Source organism: Arachis ipaensis, chromosome B8 (genome assembly GCF_059453495.1).
Source record: "Arachis ipaensis isolate K30076 ecotype BB chromosome B8, ASM5945349v1, whole genome shotgun sequence".
In the NCBI taxonomy this organism is placed as follows: Eukaryota; Viridiplantae; Streptophyta; class Magnoliopsida; order Fabales; family Fabaceae; genus Arachis; species Arachis ipaensis.
Window position 1 is genome coordinate 115386340 of NC_142443.1, and position 18715 is coordinate 115405054.

At 32.8% G+C, this 18715-nt stretch overlaps 1 protein-coding gene across 1 annotated transcript; it reads left to right on the plus strand.

Annotated features, from left to right (window-relative positions):
- The first annotated feature begins 2295 nt into the window (after positions 1-2295).
- LOC107614177 (small ribosomal subunit protein uS2-like) lies at positions 2296-3880 on the plus strand. Its single transcript, XM_088495956.1, has 4 exons — positions 2296-2560; positions 2692-2889; positions 3126-3351; positions 3560-3880. The coding sequence occupies exons 1-4, from the start codon at positions 2498-2500 to the stop codon at positions 3640-3642; spliced, it is 570 nt and encodes a 189-aa protein (XP_088352082.1). The 5' UTR covers positions 2296-2497; the 3' UTR covers positions 3643-3880.
- The last annotated feature ends 14835 nt before the right edge of the window (positions 3881-18715 follow it).

The following is an 18715-nucleotide window of genomic DNA, read 5'->3' on the forward strand; positions in this document are numbered from 1 at the left end:
ATTGGTATAACTCGAACAAACATCTCTTTATTGAACTACAAACATCTCTTTTTCTTATTCTATTATTAGCTAATTAATTTTATTACGAGAACTATATTTCATATGTAATTCAGGAAAAGAAATTGTGGTAGATTAAAATAACGAACTATAATTATTATTCAATTATTACATCTGAATTAAAATTTATAGTGATTCGTTCATAGTGTAATTGTATCTACATTGAAAAAGAAAAGAACGTATTCCATATATTACTATAAACTTTAATTCAAATATTTAATTTTTTTAAAAATCTATTAATTGATTTGTCTAATAGAAAAAAAATAGAAAAGCAAATTTAATAATTAATTTTTTCTAAGAACTAAAATATTCAACTAAAATTATTTTTAGAAATTGATTTAATGTATTACTCTAAAGTTTAAACTATGAGTGTAGGGTAGTTATATGGTTTAAATCTATTTAGCATGTTGTTTAAAGTTTCAACATTGCATTTTATTTCGTTTAGAAAAATATTTAAAATGTATAATAATAATAATAATGAGTCTAAGGTAGGGAGGGAAAAGGTTTTTCTGTTGGGTAAAAAATTGGGGGGTGTGGATGGAATGATTACAATGCTAGTAATTAAGATAATTAAAATTAGTATTTAAGGAAAATGGATGTTTACAAGTATACTTATGTTAGTAATCTAATTGGACTAATTTCTAAGGTTCGTTGTTCATATTATTCAACTAAGTCATTGTCCCCCTAGTATTTTCCAAATATATATTATCCTATGCACTTTCTCTCAACTCTATTTCATCTATTTTTATTGTCATTTAATTTACCAAGTGGTGTGGAACGTATAGCTCTTTATAAAAGTTTAGGAGTTGCTCAAACCTTTGAAGAAGGTATTAGTACGTTACTATTTATTTTTACTTTGTTTAATCAAGTGGTTGAGAACGTATAGTTTCTTATAAGTGTTTAGAAATTGACTTAAACCCTCAAAAAATATAAATACAAAATTATTTGTGCATTTATTTTATCTTTATTTAAATTTTGAAAAAATATATAATGATTTTTTGGATAAGAGTAGAACTTAAATTTATTTTAAATATAAAAATTAAATTAGTTAAATTAAATATTAAAAATATTTTTAAATTGAAATTGACTCACAGAGGCCGCACCTGAGTTTGAGAAATTACGTTTGAACAAAATGCTTTTCTTTTTTTAATCATATTGAAATGATTGGGTTATTTTATTGGTTTTATGACAATAATATGAGTGGTATCATGCTTTCTAATAAATAGAACTGAAAGAGTGAATATTTTTTTAAGAATTTAAATATTTTCACTACATATATTTTCGGTTTGAAATTGATAACTATGTTAAAAAAGTATTTTATTTTATTTTTTAAAAAAACCAGAAAAAGTAAACATGCTTAGGAGGAGGAAGAGGAGGGCATTGGTGTCATTTCACAACAAAACTAGGGTTTAGAGAAACAGAAACGGATCCCCTTAAAATACCCTTCACTCCAAGTAACTAGCTCGTTTGATACTGCGGCTGCTACGAGTTGGAGCTTCCATTGTCTCCAAATCTCTCAAGAGCGCAAATCTGCACTGCAACCATGGCCACTTCCGCCGCCACCACAACTGCCGCAGCGCCACGCCAGCTGTCACAGAAGGAGCAGGACATCCAGATGATGCTTGCTGCTGAGGTCCACCTCGGAACCAAAAATTGCGACTTCCAGATGGAACGCTACGTCTTCAAACGCCGAAATGATGGTCAGTCTTCGTGATCTTTTTCGTTTATCCTTTTGGATTGTGAGTCTGAATTATTGAAGAGTGTGTCGATTATGGTGAGTTTGAAGGGTATTTTGCAAAATGTTATATCTTTTCAGTCTCAAATTGTTTATTCTGATTTGGATTTTTTCATATTTACTCAAACTGTAGTGAGTAGTTCAGTTTTTGAAATCTAATGCAAACAACACAGATGTGCGTAGTTTTTTTTTTTATATTCGTTGCTCTTTTGTGAATTTTGTATTCGATTTTTTTACATTTATCTTTTCCTGTATCTAGGGTTCCTTTTTGATATATACTTTTTATAAATTTGTTATAATCTAGTGGTTTGTCAATTTTTCTTTATTTGTTTTGTGTTGTCTATTCAAAGAGTCAATTTAATTTTTAATCAGGATTTTGATACGAGTAAGTGTATTTTGTATGACCACCTTTGTGTTCAAAACAGCTTATTATCATAATTTTATGATAGAGCTTATGAAAGCATTTTTATGTTTGGTTGATTTTTCGTATTCCTTGTTCCCAGGTATATTTACATAATTAACCTTGGCAAGACATAGGAGAAGCTCCAACTTGCTGCTAGGATTATTGTTGCTATCGAGAACCCGCCGGACATCATTATTCAGTCTGCTAGGCCATATGGTCAGAGAGCTGTCCTTAAGTTTACACAATACACTGGTGCGAATGCAATTGCTGGAAGGCACACTCCTGGAACATTCACTAATCAAATGCAAACATCCTATAACGAGCCTCGTCTACTCATTCTGACTGATCCAAGGACTGATCATCAGGTGCCACTTATGTTATTCACTTGTTTCACTATTAACTGTCAATATGTTTTTTATGGGAGTTTGAAATTCTGTTATTAATTGATCTCATTTTGGGTTTGTTTTTCTATTTTTTTTCAAAAAAATATGTGCAGCCCATTAAGGAAGGTGCTCTTGGAAATATTCCGACCATTGCCTTCTGTGACACCGATTCTCCGATGCGCTATGTTGATGTTGGCATTCCTGCCAATAACAAGGGGAAGCACAGTATTGGTTGTCTGTTTTGGTTATTAGCAAGGATGGTTCTGCAGATGAGGGGTACTATTCGTCCGGGGCTTAAGTGGGACGTGATGGTAAACTAATTTTTGCTCTTAACAGATTGAACTATTATTATTTTGTAGCACTTTTAGATTTATTGTGTTTCCCAATGTCTGCATTGTAAGTGTCTGATCTCGTATGCACTTATTTAGAACAATCTTTCTTGCTGTACATACAGGTGCAAAAAATTTCATATTTTAACAAAAGATAGTAGTCTTATTATGTGGTTTCCTTTGAACCTTAGCTAAATTTGTCAACTTTTCATGTGTAGGTGGATTTATTCTTCTATAGAGAACCTGAAGAGGCCAAGCAACAAGAGGAGGAGGAATTACCAGCTGCCCCAGAATATGCCATTCAAGATTTTGGTGCTGCTGGCATTGCCGGCTTCCCCGCAGCTGATGGGGAATGGGGGGCTGTTACAGCTGAACAATCCTGGACTGAACCAGTTCCTCAGCAACCCATTGCAGCTGCTCCTGCTAACTGGGCCCCAGACGCCGGTAAGAATAATTATTTCCACTCTGGATCTGTTAAATTTGATACAACATAATTGTCGTATTTGCTTCTAATATGTTCTAGTCAAATAATTCTGGGTTGTTGTGTTGAATCATTCTCCCTCGATATGCAAGAAAATCTGTGCGCCTTAACATAGTTCTGTCAAAAACTATGATGGCAATTTATTTGACCCAAGTTCTTTTGTATCCGCAGCTGCAGGTGATTGGGAGCCAGTTCCAGCTCCACAGGCTTCCGTTCCTGCACCTGGAGGTGTTGCTCCCACTGGCTGGGATTAGGCATCAAGTTTGAAATTTTGTTTCTCTGTTTTCTTTTCTTCCTGAGCAATTTTCCTTCCCGGATTATTTCTTTAGGAAACATACATATTTAGTATTTTGTAGTCTTGGTATTTTGAGTTTTGTTAAAATTTTGTTGACGTATCAATGGAAGCTTGTTTAGTTTCAACAATTTAAGAGGTTTCGTAATGGAAGTTTGAGCAGTTAATTGACAACGACATGCTACTTTTTGCATGGCAAATTTGTTCTTGGTGATTGTTCTTCGGTTTTATTAGTATTGAAAAATATAGATAACCTCAGTATATAAAGTACAATAAAATAAACTTAGGTATTTCCCAATAAAATATATGAAGATCTAAAGTTAATTATTAATTTATTATAAGTCTTTTTGTAAACAAGAAATTTTTATAATGTTTACGCCTTTACGGGAATAGTTTTGACATGGGTTTTTTTAATTAAATAAAATAATCATAATTCACAAGTCAAACTAAATATTTATTAATTTAAGGATAAATTTAAATTGGTGTTCAAAAAATTTTAGATTGAGTACTTTGATCTCAAATGAATAGAGATTCTCGAAATTTAATTATAGAGTAATTATCTAAATCAGTCTCTAAGGATTTTAAAATTGGATATTTTAGTCCTCAAGAAAAATTAATACACAGATTAATTTTCAAGGTTTTATTTCCGTAGACAAATCAGTCTTCAATTTATTTTTCGACAGAGTAATTATTCAGATCAGTTTCTAAGAATTTTAAAAAGAGTAATTATTCAGATCAGTTTCTAAGAATTTTAAAAACAGACATTTTAGTCCCCCAAAACAAATAATGTACAAATCAATTTCCAACGTTTTTCTGTTAGACATAACAATACTCCGTCTAAAAATAAAATAAAATAAAATAATAATTATTATTATTATTATTATTATTATTATTATTATTATTGCACAATAATACTATATTATATTTTTTTGTATTTTTTAGACAAACACTAATAAATTTATTCATTAGACTGTATTTAATATAATCAAAAGATATTCTATGTAAAAAAAATATGTATTAAAAAAAATATTTTAATTTGGATTTATATTAAATACATATTTTTTTAATACAAACATATTTTTTAAAATAGTATATCTTTTGATTATATTAAATACAAAAATATCAAATAGTTTTAATCTTGAATTTCTTGTAAAATAATTTTATCTTTGTCTAAAAAATACAAAAAATTATAGTACAATATTATTATGCAATTAATAATAATATAATAATAATAATCATAATCAATAAAATTATTAGAGATTAATTTACCAGAAATTCAAGTTTAAAACCATTTGATATCTTTGTATTTAATATAACCAAAGATGTACTATTTTAAAAAATATGTTTGTATTAAAAAAATATGTATTTAATATAAATTTAAATTGAAATATTTTCTTTTAATACATATTTTTTAATACAAACACATTTTTTTTACATAAGACATCATTTGATTATATTAAATACAAAAATATCAAATAGTTTTAATCTTGAATTTCTTGTAGAATAATCTCTAATAATTTTATTATTATTATTATTATTATTATTATTATTATTATTATTATTATTATTATTATTATTATTATTATTATTATTATTATTATTATTATTATTATTATTATATACATAAGAATCTAATGAATAAATTTATCATTATTTTTGTCCAAAAAAATACAAAATAATATAGTATAGTATTATTGTGCAAATAATAATAATAATAATAATAATAATAATAATAATAATTTTATTTTAATTTATTTTTGGACGGAGGACGGTTATGTCTAATAGAGAGAAACGTTGGGGATTGATTTGTACATTAATTTTTTTTGGGGACTAAAATATTTATTTTTAAAATCCTTGGGGACTTATCTGGTTACTTTGCCAAAAAATGAACTGGAGACTGATTTGTCTGCCGGAGTAAAGCCTTGGGATTGATGTGTATTAATTTTTCTTGGGGACTAAAATGTCCGATTTTAAAATCCTCGGGACTGATTTGGATAATTACTCTTAATTATATAAGGAGTAATTATTTAAATTAGTCTATAAATTAACTTTGTATTACTTAATGAAAATAAATTTTGAAAATTATTTTATATATTTTAAAATTTAGAGGACTAAAATGTCTTATTTTAAAAAATTTAGAAACTGATTTGTATAATTATTTAAGATAACTTTATTCATTGTTCTAGAAATTTAATTTTTATAATAAATTTGTAGGGGATTTATTTGTAACATGCATATTAAAAGTTTGATTGAAAGTGAAAGAAGAATCAATTTACTTGATCAGAATACGATTTTGAAAACTAAACCCGTCATTCAACCGATAGAGATAGAGGTTCAAAGTTTTAACTGAAGTTGAATTAGATTGAACAAAATAATATATATTTATGTATAAAATATACATCTTTATAGAAAAAATTTGATTTTTTGTATTTTATTATTTTAAATCGGTTAATTGTTAAAATATCATACCAATACGACTAACTAATCGATTTTTTTGTTATTCCAGTTGAATCGGTCGGTTCTTAAAATTAGGGATGACAAAAAATTCACAACTGTGGATACCTGCGGGGATTACTCGTGACGGGACCCGTAAAATCTCCACAAGGACAGAGACTTGTCCCGCAAATAAATAGGCACGAGGATAGAGATTGAGGTACCCGCTCTACAGAGACCGCAAAAAAATCAAATGTTAAATATATTTTTTTTACAAGGTGCTTTAAAAATTGAATTTTGATGTAATTTTCTTGCCAGCATTATTAGAAAGACGAGATAGTTTTATCCTAACAAAAAAGATAATTTTACGTTAAGGATATTTTTTTCAGCACTTCTTATCAATTACCAACAAAACTTTTAAATAATGAAAAAATTTCTAGAGATCGAATTTTTATCTCATAGTTTATGTACTTATTAAATAATGTTGAGTTAAGAATTTAACTAACTTAATTTGATGATGACAAATATTATTTTATTGGGTTGTTTCTTGTTTCTTGTAACTTGTACCAGTGAGGTACCCCTTTCTTAGTTGGGTAAGCACTAAAAGGAATAGTAGGTATTAGCATAGCCAAGTCAAGTTAGGTTAGAACTTGAGAGGGAAATAATTGTGTCAATCTTGTGGAATTGGTGTATGTAATACTTTAACTATAGTGGAAATTCCACCATTGTTGTGGTGGAGATTGAATGTAGGTTGCATTGCACAAGACAAGTGAACCAGGATACATGATGGTGTCAGCTTCTCTCTTCCCTTCTATATTCTGTTTTTTGATATTCATGAGACAAAATAAAATTGTCTCATAAAGTTTCCGCTACTGAGTTCAAACAGATTTAGATTGAAAGTTTGCAAATTAAAGGGTTATTTCATTAAAGTAAAAGAAGGCCATAGATTCAACCCTCCCCCTTCTCTAAGCCTTCTACAACCTACAATTGGTATCTAGAGGCAAGGTCTCAAGAATTAAGCTTCACCGCTTGGAGCAAAGGTCTAATGCGAACAACTTGGGCTCAACCACAGTTGCCTATACTCTAACTGAAGGCCAGTCAAACAACAGGCCTCCCTTCTTCAATGGGAAGAACTATGCTTACTGAAAAGAGAGGGTGCGGATCTTCATCCAATCCATTAATTACAATATATGGAAGATTGTTGTAAGCGGCCCTAAGATTCCAACAAAAACAAGTGTTGATAGAGTGGTGACTCCAAAAGAAGAAATTGAATGGAATGATGACGACAAGAAGAAAATGGAGCTGAATGCTAAAGTGATCAACCTTTTTCACTGTGCTATCAGCTTTGAGGAGCACCGAAAGGTGTCTAGATGCAAGATAGCCAAAGAAATCTGGGAGAAACTTCAGGTTACACACGAAGGCACTAAACAGGTCAAAGAAACGAGAATTAATATGCTGCGAAAAGAGTACGAGATGTTTAATACGAAGGATGGAGAAAGCATTGATGAAGTGTTTGAGAGATTCTCAATAATAATCAACAACCTCGATGCTATGGGTACAAGCTACTCAGAACAAATCCTAGTGAGAAAACTCCTTATAAGCCTCACAAAAGAATGGGAAACAATAGCCACTGTCCTAGCCGAGAGTAATAACATAAGTCCCATAATCTATGATGAGCTGAGAGGAAAACTCCTTGCCTATGAAGCCACACACACAAACCCGGACTCAAAGAAAAAGGGAATAGCCCTTAAGTAAAAAATAGAATAAAAAGAGAGTGAGTTTAGTGATGATTTTTCAGATGATGAACTTGTGTGTTTTGCTAGGAGACACAGAAGGTTAATGAGGAACAAAGGCAAGCACAAGGGGTCAAGCTCAAAGGAGTACAAGAAGGACATGAGCAAGGTGACTTGTCACCACTGCAAGGAAGCTGGACATCTTAAGTACAACTGTCCAAAACTCAAAAAGGAGGATAAAGGAAAGAAAGAAAAGAAACGAGTACTCATGGCATCTTGGGAAGATCTTGAGAATGATTCGGATGAGGAAGAAGACTCCAAATGCAAAGCACAAATCTGCTTCATGGCTGGTGATGATCAACTTGATGAGGTAAATTACTATGACCTGTCCATAGATGATTTATATATTATAATTGATGATCTCACCCTAAATTCTTTAGAACTGTTGGAAAAATACAATAAATATAAATTTGAAAAAGAAATGTTGAAAGATAAAAATGATTTTTTGAGAGAAAAGGTGAAGGAAACCGAATGTGCTATGGATATTATTGAAGAAAATAGATTTCTGAAATCTGAACTTGAAAAACTAAAAAGAAAGCACATTATGGATCCTTCTTAAGAGCTTATTGCTGAAAATGAAAGATTAAATGAAATTATTAAGAGATTGAATAGTGATTTAGCTAAGTTTGCTCATAGTTCTAGTAACTTGGACAAACTACTTGCAAATCAAAGACCACTGTTTGAAAAATCTGGTTTAGGATATGTGACAAAAGATGATGCAGTTTTTGATAACTCCTCCACAAAATTCATGGCCTCTTCCTTAAAAATAAAATCCTTCATTAACAAATCTGGTCTGGGACAAGTTCCCACCTATGAAAAGGAATTTGAATATTCTTATTTTGAGGAAACTGAATCATCTTCAAGAACTGAACCTATATCAAACAAGGCGGGTCTGGGCTGTATTTCAACCAATGAGGTTACGTTAAAAAATCTCTCTTTTCAAAACAGAACCTCATTTTCAAAAGGCCCAAATGCTTTCAAAATTTTGGTTTGAATGCTTTTGCAAAAAGGAACAATAACAACAAAAATCAATTTGTCAAAAGAAATGCACATCTTCCAAAAACCAGAAAAACTCAAGTCCTTAATCATTTCCAGCATCAAAATTCGAATCATTTTCAACAACATGCATCAAGAAATCATTGCTTTAATTGTAAGAAAATTGGTCACTCTTACTCACAATGTTTCATTAAAAAAAGAAGAGTAGAAAACCAAATTTATAATGTTATTTGTATTTCAATACACTTGGGCAACCAAGGTAAATTAACTTCAAAGGATCCAAATTAATTTGGATACCTAAAGTTGATTGAAATCTTATGCAGATTTGCCTAGCATTCAAGAAAAATAAAGATATGTGGTACTTGGATAGTGGACGTTCTAGGCACATGACTGGAAGGTCAACCTTCTTCATCAAACTAAACAAGTATGATGGAGGTTTTGTGACCTTTGGAGATGATGGAAAAGGTAAAATAGTTCCAGTTGGAAAAGTAGGTAACAATCACTCTACTTTTATTGATGATGTCTTTTTGGTAAATAGTTTGAGGCATAATCTTTTGAGTATAAGTCAATTGTGTGATTTGGGTTATTTAGTGACTTTCAAAATATTAGAATATTGTGTTGTGAATGAAAATACAAATGAAGTACTATTCATTGCTAAGCATTGTGATAACGTATATGGACTTACTCTTGATGAATTAAAGGATCAAAATGTAGCTTGTTTTCATTATAAAGAATTTGAAAAGTGGCTATGGCACAAGAGATTGGGCCATGCTAGCATGTTTTAAATAAACAAGCTTGTCAAGAAAAAATTAGTAAGAGGTCTTCCTTTGATAAAATTTGACAAAGACATCACTTGTGATGCGTGTCAAATGGGAAAACAAACAAAGAGTTCATTTAAATAAAAGGAAGATATCTCTACTAAAAGACCACTTGAATTGCTACATATTGATTTATTTGGTCCAACAAAGACTCAAAGCTTAGGTGGTAAACATTATGGTTTAGTAATTGTGGATGACTACCCTAGGTTTGGTTGGGTTTTATTTCTTGCACACAAAAATGAAGCCTTCTTTGGCTTTTTAAATTCAAAATAAAAAGGATTTAAAGATCACCTCTATAAGAAGTGATCATGGAACCGAATTTGAAAACCATTTATTTGAATCCTTTTGTGAGAAATTTGGAGTATCACACTTCTCTTATCCAAGGACACCACAACAAAATAGTGTTGTGGAAAAAAGAAACAGAAGTATTCAAGAAATGACAAGAGCCATACTTTGTGAGAGTAATGTTTCAAAATTTCTTTGGGCTGAAGCAGTTAACACAGTCTGCCACATTTTGAATAGAACTATCCTAAGGAAATTTTTGAACAAAACACCTTATGAACTTTGGAAAGGTCACCCACCAAATTTAAATTACTTGCATATCTTTGGATGCAAATGTTTTGTTCTAAATAACAAAGATAATTTGGAAAATTTTGATCCAAAGGCATATGAGTACTTATTTGTAGGATACTCCACAAATAGTAAAGCATATAGAGTTTATCATCAAGATGCTAGAATAATAGAGGAGTCCATACATGTTACATTTTGTGACACTAACTTGGTTCAAAGTATTTTGGAAGATTGTGATGCAGAAAATCAGGTTCAAAAGGATGATGAAAATGACCAAAATCATGAAAATGAAAATTTTGCACAGAAGGAATCTGAAACTGCAGCTTCTGAAAATCCTGCACGAGACAATTCTGTTTTGTCTCGTGAATCTGGAGAAGATCCTGAAACCACCAGTTCCTTGAATCCCTTAGTGACTAAATCTGCTTCTAAGTCAACAAGACCTCATGAATGGAGATTCTTAAAGAACTATCCACAAGAGTTTATCATTGGGGATATATCACAAGGTGTCAAAACTCGTTCCTTTACTAGAAGAGCAAACAAAAAAAACAAACATTACTTTTCTATCTCAAATGGAGCCACAAAGCATCAAGGAAGCTCTTGATGACCCATCTTGGGTAAAGGCAATGGAGGAAGAGCTTCATGAGTTTGAAAAGAACCAAGTTTGGACATTAGTTCCTAAGCCAAATGACAAGAAAGTGACCAGCACCAAGTGGATATTTTGGAACAAGCTAGGAGAAGATGGTAGCATTGCTAGAAACAAAGCAAGACTAGTGGCACAAGGATATGACCAAGAAGAGAGAATAGACTTTGATGAATCCTTTGTCCCTGTTGCCCGAATGGAAGCCATAAGACTTCTTCTAGCTCATGCTACTTATTGTGGTTTCAAATTGTATTAAATGGATGTGAAATGTGCATTCTTGAATGGTGTGATAGATAGAGAAGTGTATGTGACACAACCACCTGGTTTTAAAAATAAGGAATTTTCTAACTATGTTTTCAAACTATCAAAAGCTCTCTATGGTTTAAGGCAAGCTCCTAGAGCTTGGTATGAGAGACTTAGTTCTTTTCTTTTGAAAAATGATTTTCAAAGAGGCACCACAGACACTACTCTATTTATTCAGAATTCTAATGATTCTTTTATTCTAGTCCAAATTTATGTTGATGACATTATTTTTGGATCAGCCAATGAATCCCTTTGTACTGAATTTGGAAAACTCATGACAAGTGAATTTGACATGAGCATGATGGGTGGTGCACGAATCCCCACGCTTCGTACAACTAAACTCGCAAGTGCACTAGGTCGTCCAAGTAATACCTAAGTGAGTTAGGGTCGATCCCACGAGGATTGTGGTTTGAAGCAAGCTATGGTTATCTTGCAGGTCTTAGTCAGACGGATAGGAATTTGTTATTGGATTTCGAAGATGGAATTACAAGGTTTGATTATAAGAATAAGGAGATGGTTAAGGCTTGGAGTTGCTTTGTCCTTCTGGATTAACTCTGGTCTTACTGTCTTCTTCAATTGTGAATGATTTCGTCTATGGCAGGCTGTATGTGATTGACGCTAGTTTGAGCAGCCGCCAATACTCATCCAGATTTGAACCCCAGGGTTAGTGCGGATCCGTTCTGATTGAGGGTGAAGCTCCTGCAGTTTATTCTCCTTGGTGATATTACTTAAAACGCCACAGACAAGGTCGAATCTTTCAGATCGGAAGATGCTGCACCTTGGGTTCTAGCCTCTACCACAGAGACCCTAATCTCCCTATACCTCGGCTGAACTGGTGTCTCGAGAAGTCCCCAACGAAGTCGTGGATTAGCCGTCTAAGAGATGTATAATCAAGTTGGTGGTTTATCATTGTCCGATGAAAGACGCACTCTGAACAATATAGAATGTGATAACCTTATGCAAGTTCAACGCATTCATATTGATGAAGAACGAAGATACATCTTAGAAGAGAGAATCAAACACAGATTAAAAAGAAACAATAATACTTTTATTAATCCATAAAACTCAACAGGGCTCCTCCCCTCAACCTAGGAGGTTTAAAAACTCATACTGATAGAAAATACAATGTGAAAAACGAAATTATGGTAAAGGATGGGCGAAGATCCTTGACAAAGAGTGATCTTCTACTTTAAATACTAAACTAATGACTAGTAAGAGTAAAACAGTCTTTTTAGTGCTAAAATCCACTTCTGGGGCCCACTTAGTGAGTGTTTGGGCTGAGCTTTGATGAGATCCACGTGCTATGAGGCCTCTAGGGTGTTGAATGCTGGCTAGGGGGTTCTCTTTGGGCATTTGGATGCTGGTCTCTGCCTTGTGGGCGCTGGACGCCTGGAAGGGGGCAGGGAGCTGGCGTTGGATGCCAGTTTTGGGCATTCTAATCTGAAGCAAAGTATGGACTATTATACATTGCTGGAAAGCTCTGGAAGTCATCTTTCCATAGTCATTGAGAATGCTCTATTTGGACTTCTGTAGCTCTAGAAAAGCCTTTCCGAGTGCAAGGAAGTCAGATCCGGACAGCATCTGCAGTGCTTTCTTTGTCTTTGAATCAGACTTTTGCTTCAGCTCCTCAATTTCAGCTAAAAAATACCTGAAATTGTACAAAAATACACAAAATCATAGTAAAATCAAAAAATGTGAATTTAACACTAAAACCTATAAAAACTTAATAAAAACTAAACAAAATATACTAAAAACTATATGAAAGTAATGCCAAAAAACGTATAAAATATCCGCTCACCAATGGGTGAACTTAATTTTTTTCCTTGGGCTTCAAATTAGACAAACTGAAAAAGATATTTTTATTCATCAAGAGAAGTATTCCAAGGAACTAGTTAAGACATTTTGTATGGAAAATGCCAAACCCATGGAAACTCCCATGCACCCTAGAAAAGGGAAAACTGAGAAAGATGTTGATGAAACTAGGTATAGAAGAATGATTGGATCTCTTATGTACCTAACTTCCTCTAGATTTGACATTGTACAAAGTGTTGGAATGTGTTCTAGATTCCAATCAAAACCAAAAGAATCACATCTTTCTGCGGTTAAAAGGATCATTAGGTATATTCATGGCACATCCAATTTTGGTTTATGGTATCCTAAGATTGATAATTTTTTTGCAGTTAGTTATTGTGATGCAGATTTTGTTGGAGATGGAGTTGATAGAAGGAGCACATCAGGCATTTTTTGCTTCCTTGGAAAGTCTCTAAACGTATGGTCAAGTAAGAAACAGTCCACAGTGGCTTTATCCACAGCAGAGGCTGAGTATATAGCTGCTTCTTCTTACTGTTCTCAGCTTATTTGGTTGAAAACTCAACTCACTGATTATAAATTAAATGCTGAAAATATTTTTTTGCTGTGTGATAACATGAGGGCCATAAATATTTCAAAAAATTCTGTTTTGTACTCTAGAACTAAACATATTGAAGTGAGATTTTACTCAATAAGAGAACAAGTTCAAAAGGGGAATATTAGCATTCAAATTGTTAAATCAGAGGATCAATTAGCATATATTTTTACCAAACCACTAGCTGAAGACATATTCTGCATGCTTAGGACTAATCTAGGGATTTTAAGTCATGATTCATTGTTTGCGCATTGCTGATGTGTTTGTTGAAGTTTTTGTCTTACAGGTTGGGATGAGACAATTCTGGGCAAATGAAGAACCATCTTTCTGAACTTTATTTTCTGGGCTTTTATGCACGTGCTGAATCATCTGGGCCAACCCTAAAATTCAGATTCTGAGTGGTCCAACATGTTTCCTTAAAACACTACCATCTCTGGGCCAATGAGTGTTACATACAATGGTCTAATATGTTTCCTTAAATCCATGTTTTCTTTTATCTTTATTTTAATTTTATTCTTTTTGTCTTTGAGTGAAAAAGTTTTATTTAAATCATTTTTTTAATATTTAATTGATTTTATATTAAAACACTTTTTCATGATGTCAAGCATTTTCAAGGTCAAATCATATATGATGCAGTTGCATGTTTCAAGAAACCTTTTTTCATGGTGCGGTTACCAACCTTCAATCTTCTCTCTTCATAACTCCTTCCTCGAATCCTTTGGTTTCTTCTACCACTACCTATAGTGCTTCTCTTCGTTCAAAACCAAGGTCCATCCAAATGACGAAGAAAACTGTTCTTCAGAAACCTCCTCAAAACCTTCCACATGCTCTCAGACAGAACCTTTACTCCATCCCCTTCTCCTCCTATTTCTCCTCCTCGCACTAACCCTATGGCTCGCACAAAGAATCCCTCAAGGATTCCATCTTCTTCCAAGCCAACCGCGACTCCTAGTGCTCCTCCTAGCGCTCCATCCAAGCTAAGCACTTCGAAAGGGAAGCGCCTTGCTGCTGAGGAACCTGCATCCAAACCTACCAGACCTAAACCTAGGTCTGTTCCCACTCGTCCTCAGAGAGATAAAACTCGTGTCCCTCTTAAGTCTGTTAAAGAGCCTTCTATTGATCCTTTTGCACACAAATCACACTCCATGACCTCCTACTCAGACTATAACCCACACCATTTTAGATTAGCCATGAATAATAATTTTTATAAAGGAGTTATTACTCATCACACCTTGTGTCCCAATTTTCTTGTTAATTTATCCAATCTGAAAAAGAAAGGTTTTCCTTTTGCTGAAAATTTTGAATTTCTAGACTAGAATCATATTTTTAAAATAAAAAAACCAATTTATCTAGTGTTAGTCAAGGAGTTCTATGCTAATATGACATATCATGAGGGCAGTATTCATTCCTATGTCAAAGGCCGTGACATTATCTTAAATAATGAAACTATCAGTGATTCCTTGAAATATAATGATGTGGGTGCTTGTGCTTACACTTTGGATAAGTGGGATGAAGGGGGTAGGTCTCTCCTTCAGTGAATATATTTTGCCTATGTATGTGATTAATGTGAACATATTTCTCTGATTGATGGCATCACTCCTACTCACAAAGCCCTGGGTTATGAACGTACTCAATTGCATCGCATAGTGAACCATGTCATCCTTCCTCAGAGTGGCTCATATCAAAGGGTGTCTTACACAGATACTCTAGTTTTGTATGCTATTCTCTCAAAAACAAAAATCTCTTTTGCTTATTTAATGGTAAGGTATATGTTTGATTCTGTTAGAAGTGAAAAGGATAAAGCTCTTCCTTATAGCATGTTCTTAACCTGTATCTTTGAACATTTTGGTGTTGACTTGTCAAATGAGACATATAAAAATAGACATTCATATCTAAAAGGAGATGGTTCAGTAAAATAGCAGAAAAAGGGACCCACTCGTTTTGAAATGGTGGTTCTTGATGATGATGATGATGATTTCATTCCTGAGGAATCTCCCCCTCCATCCACCACGGGAACTTCAACCTCCACTGGACACAAAACTGATTTGTATGAAGTTGTTAAGGATGTGGTGCAGGAATTTGTTTCTCAATCCAACCATCTGATTGCAATAAGCAAAGAAAAGAGGAAACTTGCTATGAAACATGAGAACTTTCTCAGAAAATCAAGAGATAGAGTGGTAATTTACATGAAGTTCATTGACAATCTCGAAGAGGATGACAATGCTGCCTCTGATCCTAAAGAAGATGTTGATTCTGAAGAGGATGGTTCGGATGCCTAAAATTATCTCATGTTGCTGCTGCATTTTGTTCAATTTTTGTCTCATAAAAACTATCGTTGTTTATTTTTGAACTACTCTTTGTCTATTTCGGATGACTGTAATACTTTAAAAAGCTGTTGCACTTAATTCTAGTTACTTGCTGGTTTTGGACTTTGAACTAATATTTTGTTGCAGGTTTTGGTTCACTTTTGTTCCACCCTTGATGACAAAAGGGGGAGTAGTAGCATACATATGAATTTGCTAATTTTGTTCAAATCTTGCTACTGCAGTGATTTTTTTTGGCATGTGAATTTGAATTTGCTTTACATGATATGTTGCTGTTTTCTCTTTGTTAGTCTTGACGCCTTGTTTTGTTTGGTATTGGGCTAGATTTATCCAGCTGGTTGTATATTATCCCTTAGCTAAGTTAAATTGTGTATAGCATATATTTGTGTTCTCTATAAGAATATGTAAACAGGAAAGAAGAGAAGAGTACAAATTTAGGGAGAGTAACACAAAAGGAAATGACATCACTCAAAGGGAAGTTTCTTAACTTTATCCAAATTCAATTCCTCTTGATCTATATTACAATTATGTTTGTCATTAAGAGAGATATTGTTGAGTTAAAAATTTAACTAACTTAATTTGATGATGACAAATATTATTTTATTGGATTAATCACCCAATTAGGTTTGATTGCATTTGATTAGTGATGTAGGCCAAATTTAAAAGAAACAACAGCCTAGATACAAGAAAACAAAAACCATTACTGGTGGGTTGTCTAAACAAAGAAATCCCAAAGAAAACAAAGCAAAGAATTCAGCTGGGCTGATTTAATCAAATCCAACCCAAGCCCAAGCTTCTCACTCAAGCAAATCCTTCCAAGCTGATCCTCCAAAGTCAATGTTCACCTTTCATTTGGTCAGACTCAGAAAAGAGAGAGAGCTTCGTTCCTCTTGGTCATTTCATCAAAGAAGAAAGAAAGAGAAAGCTTAATAAAAAATGGCAAAGGTCTAGTCACCCAAATCCAATAATCTTAGGCTAAGTCAAAAGTTAAAGGTGATTTATTTCCTTTTGCATGCATTTTACTTTTTTCCCTTCTTCTTCAACTCCCTGCTACTCCAATTTGGGATAAATGGAGAAAGTGATTTTTGATAATCACTGCTATGAATCAAAGGCCAAAATTATTTCTTGGGGACAAAGTTGTAGCTCAAGGGTTCAGATCTGAGTTTACCATTGAACATCTTTTATCTTTGATATTTTGATGTATTCGGTCAAGCAAAAAGGGTCGAGTCTATTCCAAAATCCCTAAATTAAGGATTAATGAAAGGAAGTGAAAAGGTAAGTTGGTGAAGCACACGGCTCGAGGAGTTGACTTGGAAGAGAGCAACTCAACAACAAGAAAAGAGATACAAAAGAAAAATCTTCATCTTTCTGAAGATAAGGAGAGAGAACCAGGATTTGAAGTTTTTGTGTTTTGAAAAGTTTTCTCTGAAGAGTTCATCAACTTGGATAGTGCTCTCTAGTTAAAGAAGTATTCCACCAGAATAAGGAACTAAATAAGAGTCAAGTGAATCCAGTTCAACCTATAGCTACTGAGACTGTTGAAGCATCAATCTCCTTCATATTTTACAGATTGTAATTTTTATTTTTAATGTATATCTTTTTGTAATTTCTTGAGTGGTAAAAGGCAAAAGAGAAAGATCAAGAAAAAGCCAATGAGTGTTAAAAGGCTGAGTGATACACTTGAGTGAAAAGCTTAGAGTGATTTCAGATTTCTTTGGGTTGTTTCTTGTGTCTTGTATCTTGTACCAGTGAGGTACCCCTTTCTTAATTGAGTAAGCACTAAGAGGGAATAGTTAGGTATTAGCATAGTCGAGTCAAATTAGGTTAGAACTTGAGAGGGAAAGGATTGTATCAATCCTATGGAATTAGTGTATGTAATACTTTAACTATAGTAGAAATTCCACCACTGTTGTGGTGGAGACTGGATGTAGGTTGCATTACACAAGGCAACTGAACCAGGATACATGATGGTGTCAGCTTCTCTCTTCCCTTCTCTGTTCTGTTTTCTAATATTCATGAGATAAAATAAAATTGTCTCATAAAATTTTTGCTACTGAGTTTAAACAGATTCAGATTGAAAGTTTGTAAATTAAAGAGTTATTTCATTAAAGTAAATGAAGGCCATAGATTCAACCCCCTTCTCTAAGCCTTCTACAACCTACAAATAATTATTTGAATATTCTTACAAAATTTTTGGATTAAATACATAAGCAATTTGTATACAAAAGTCGTTTTTGTTATTTATATAAAAAATTGTTTTTGGTTTTTTTTATTATATTTTATATTTTTAAAGATATTTTTTTGTTGTCAGAAGTGAAGGTCATTTTTATCAATATTTCAGTAAATCAGATGCAATTTTAGTAGTTTAGAAAAAAAGAAAAATGAATATTAGAACTGGTGAATTGGATTCTAAACCTATTCAGATAAGGTTTTTAACCGTTTCTGCAATAGATCCGTAAAAAATTGGTCTAAACTACATTAAATCGGTCAAACTCGGCTTGAACTGAACTATGCTGGATCGTGGAACGCAATAGTCTTTTGAATTAATCCAAAAATTGGTTCAACCGTGATTTGATCCATAGACCTTCTTCAAGGCTACACGTTAGTCTTCCACTAAGCTAGAATGTTACTAGTCGAATCGTTTGACCCAATAATAATTAAATAAATATATAAATTAAAATTTAAATAACACAATAAAAATTTAATTTTGATGTACTATATTTAATTAATTAGATCAGTAAAAATAATTATTTT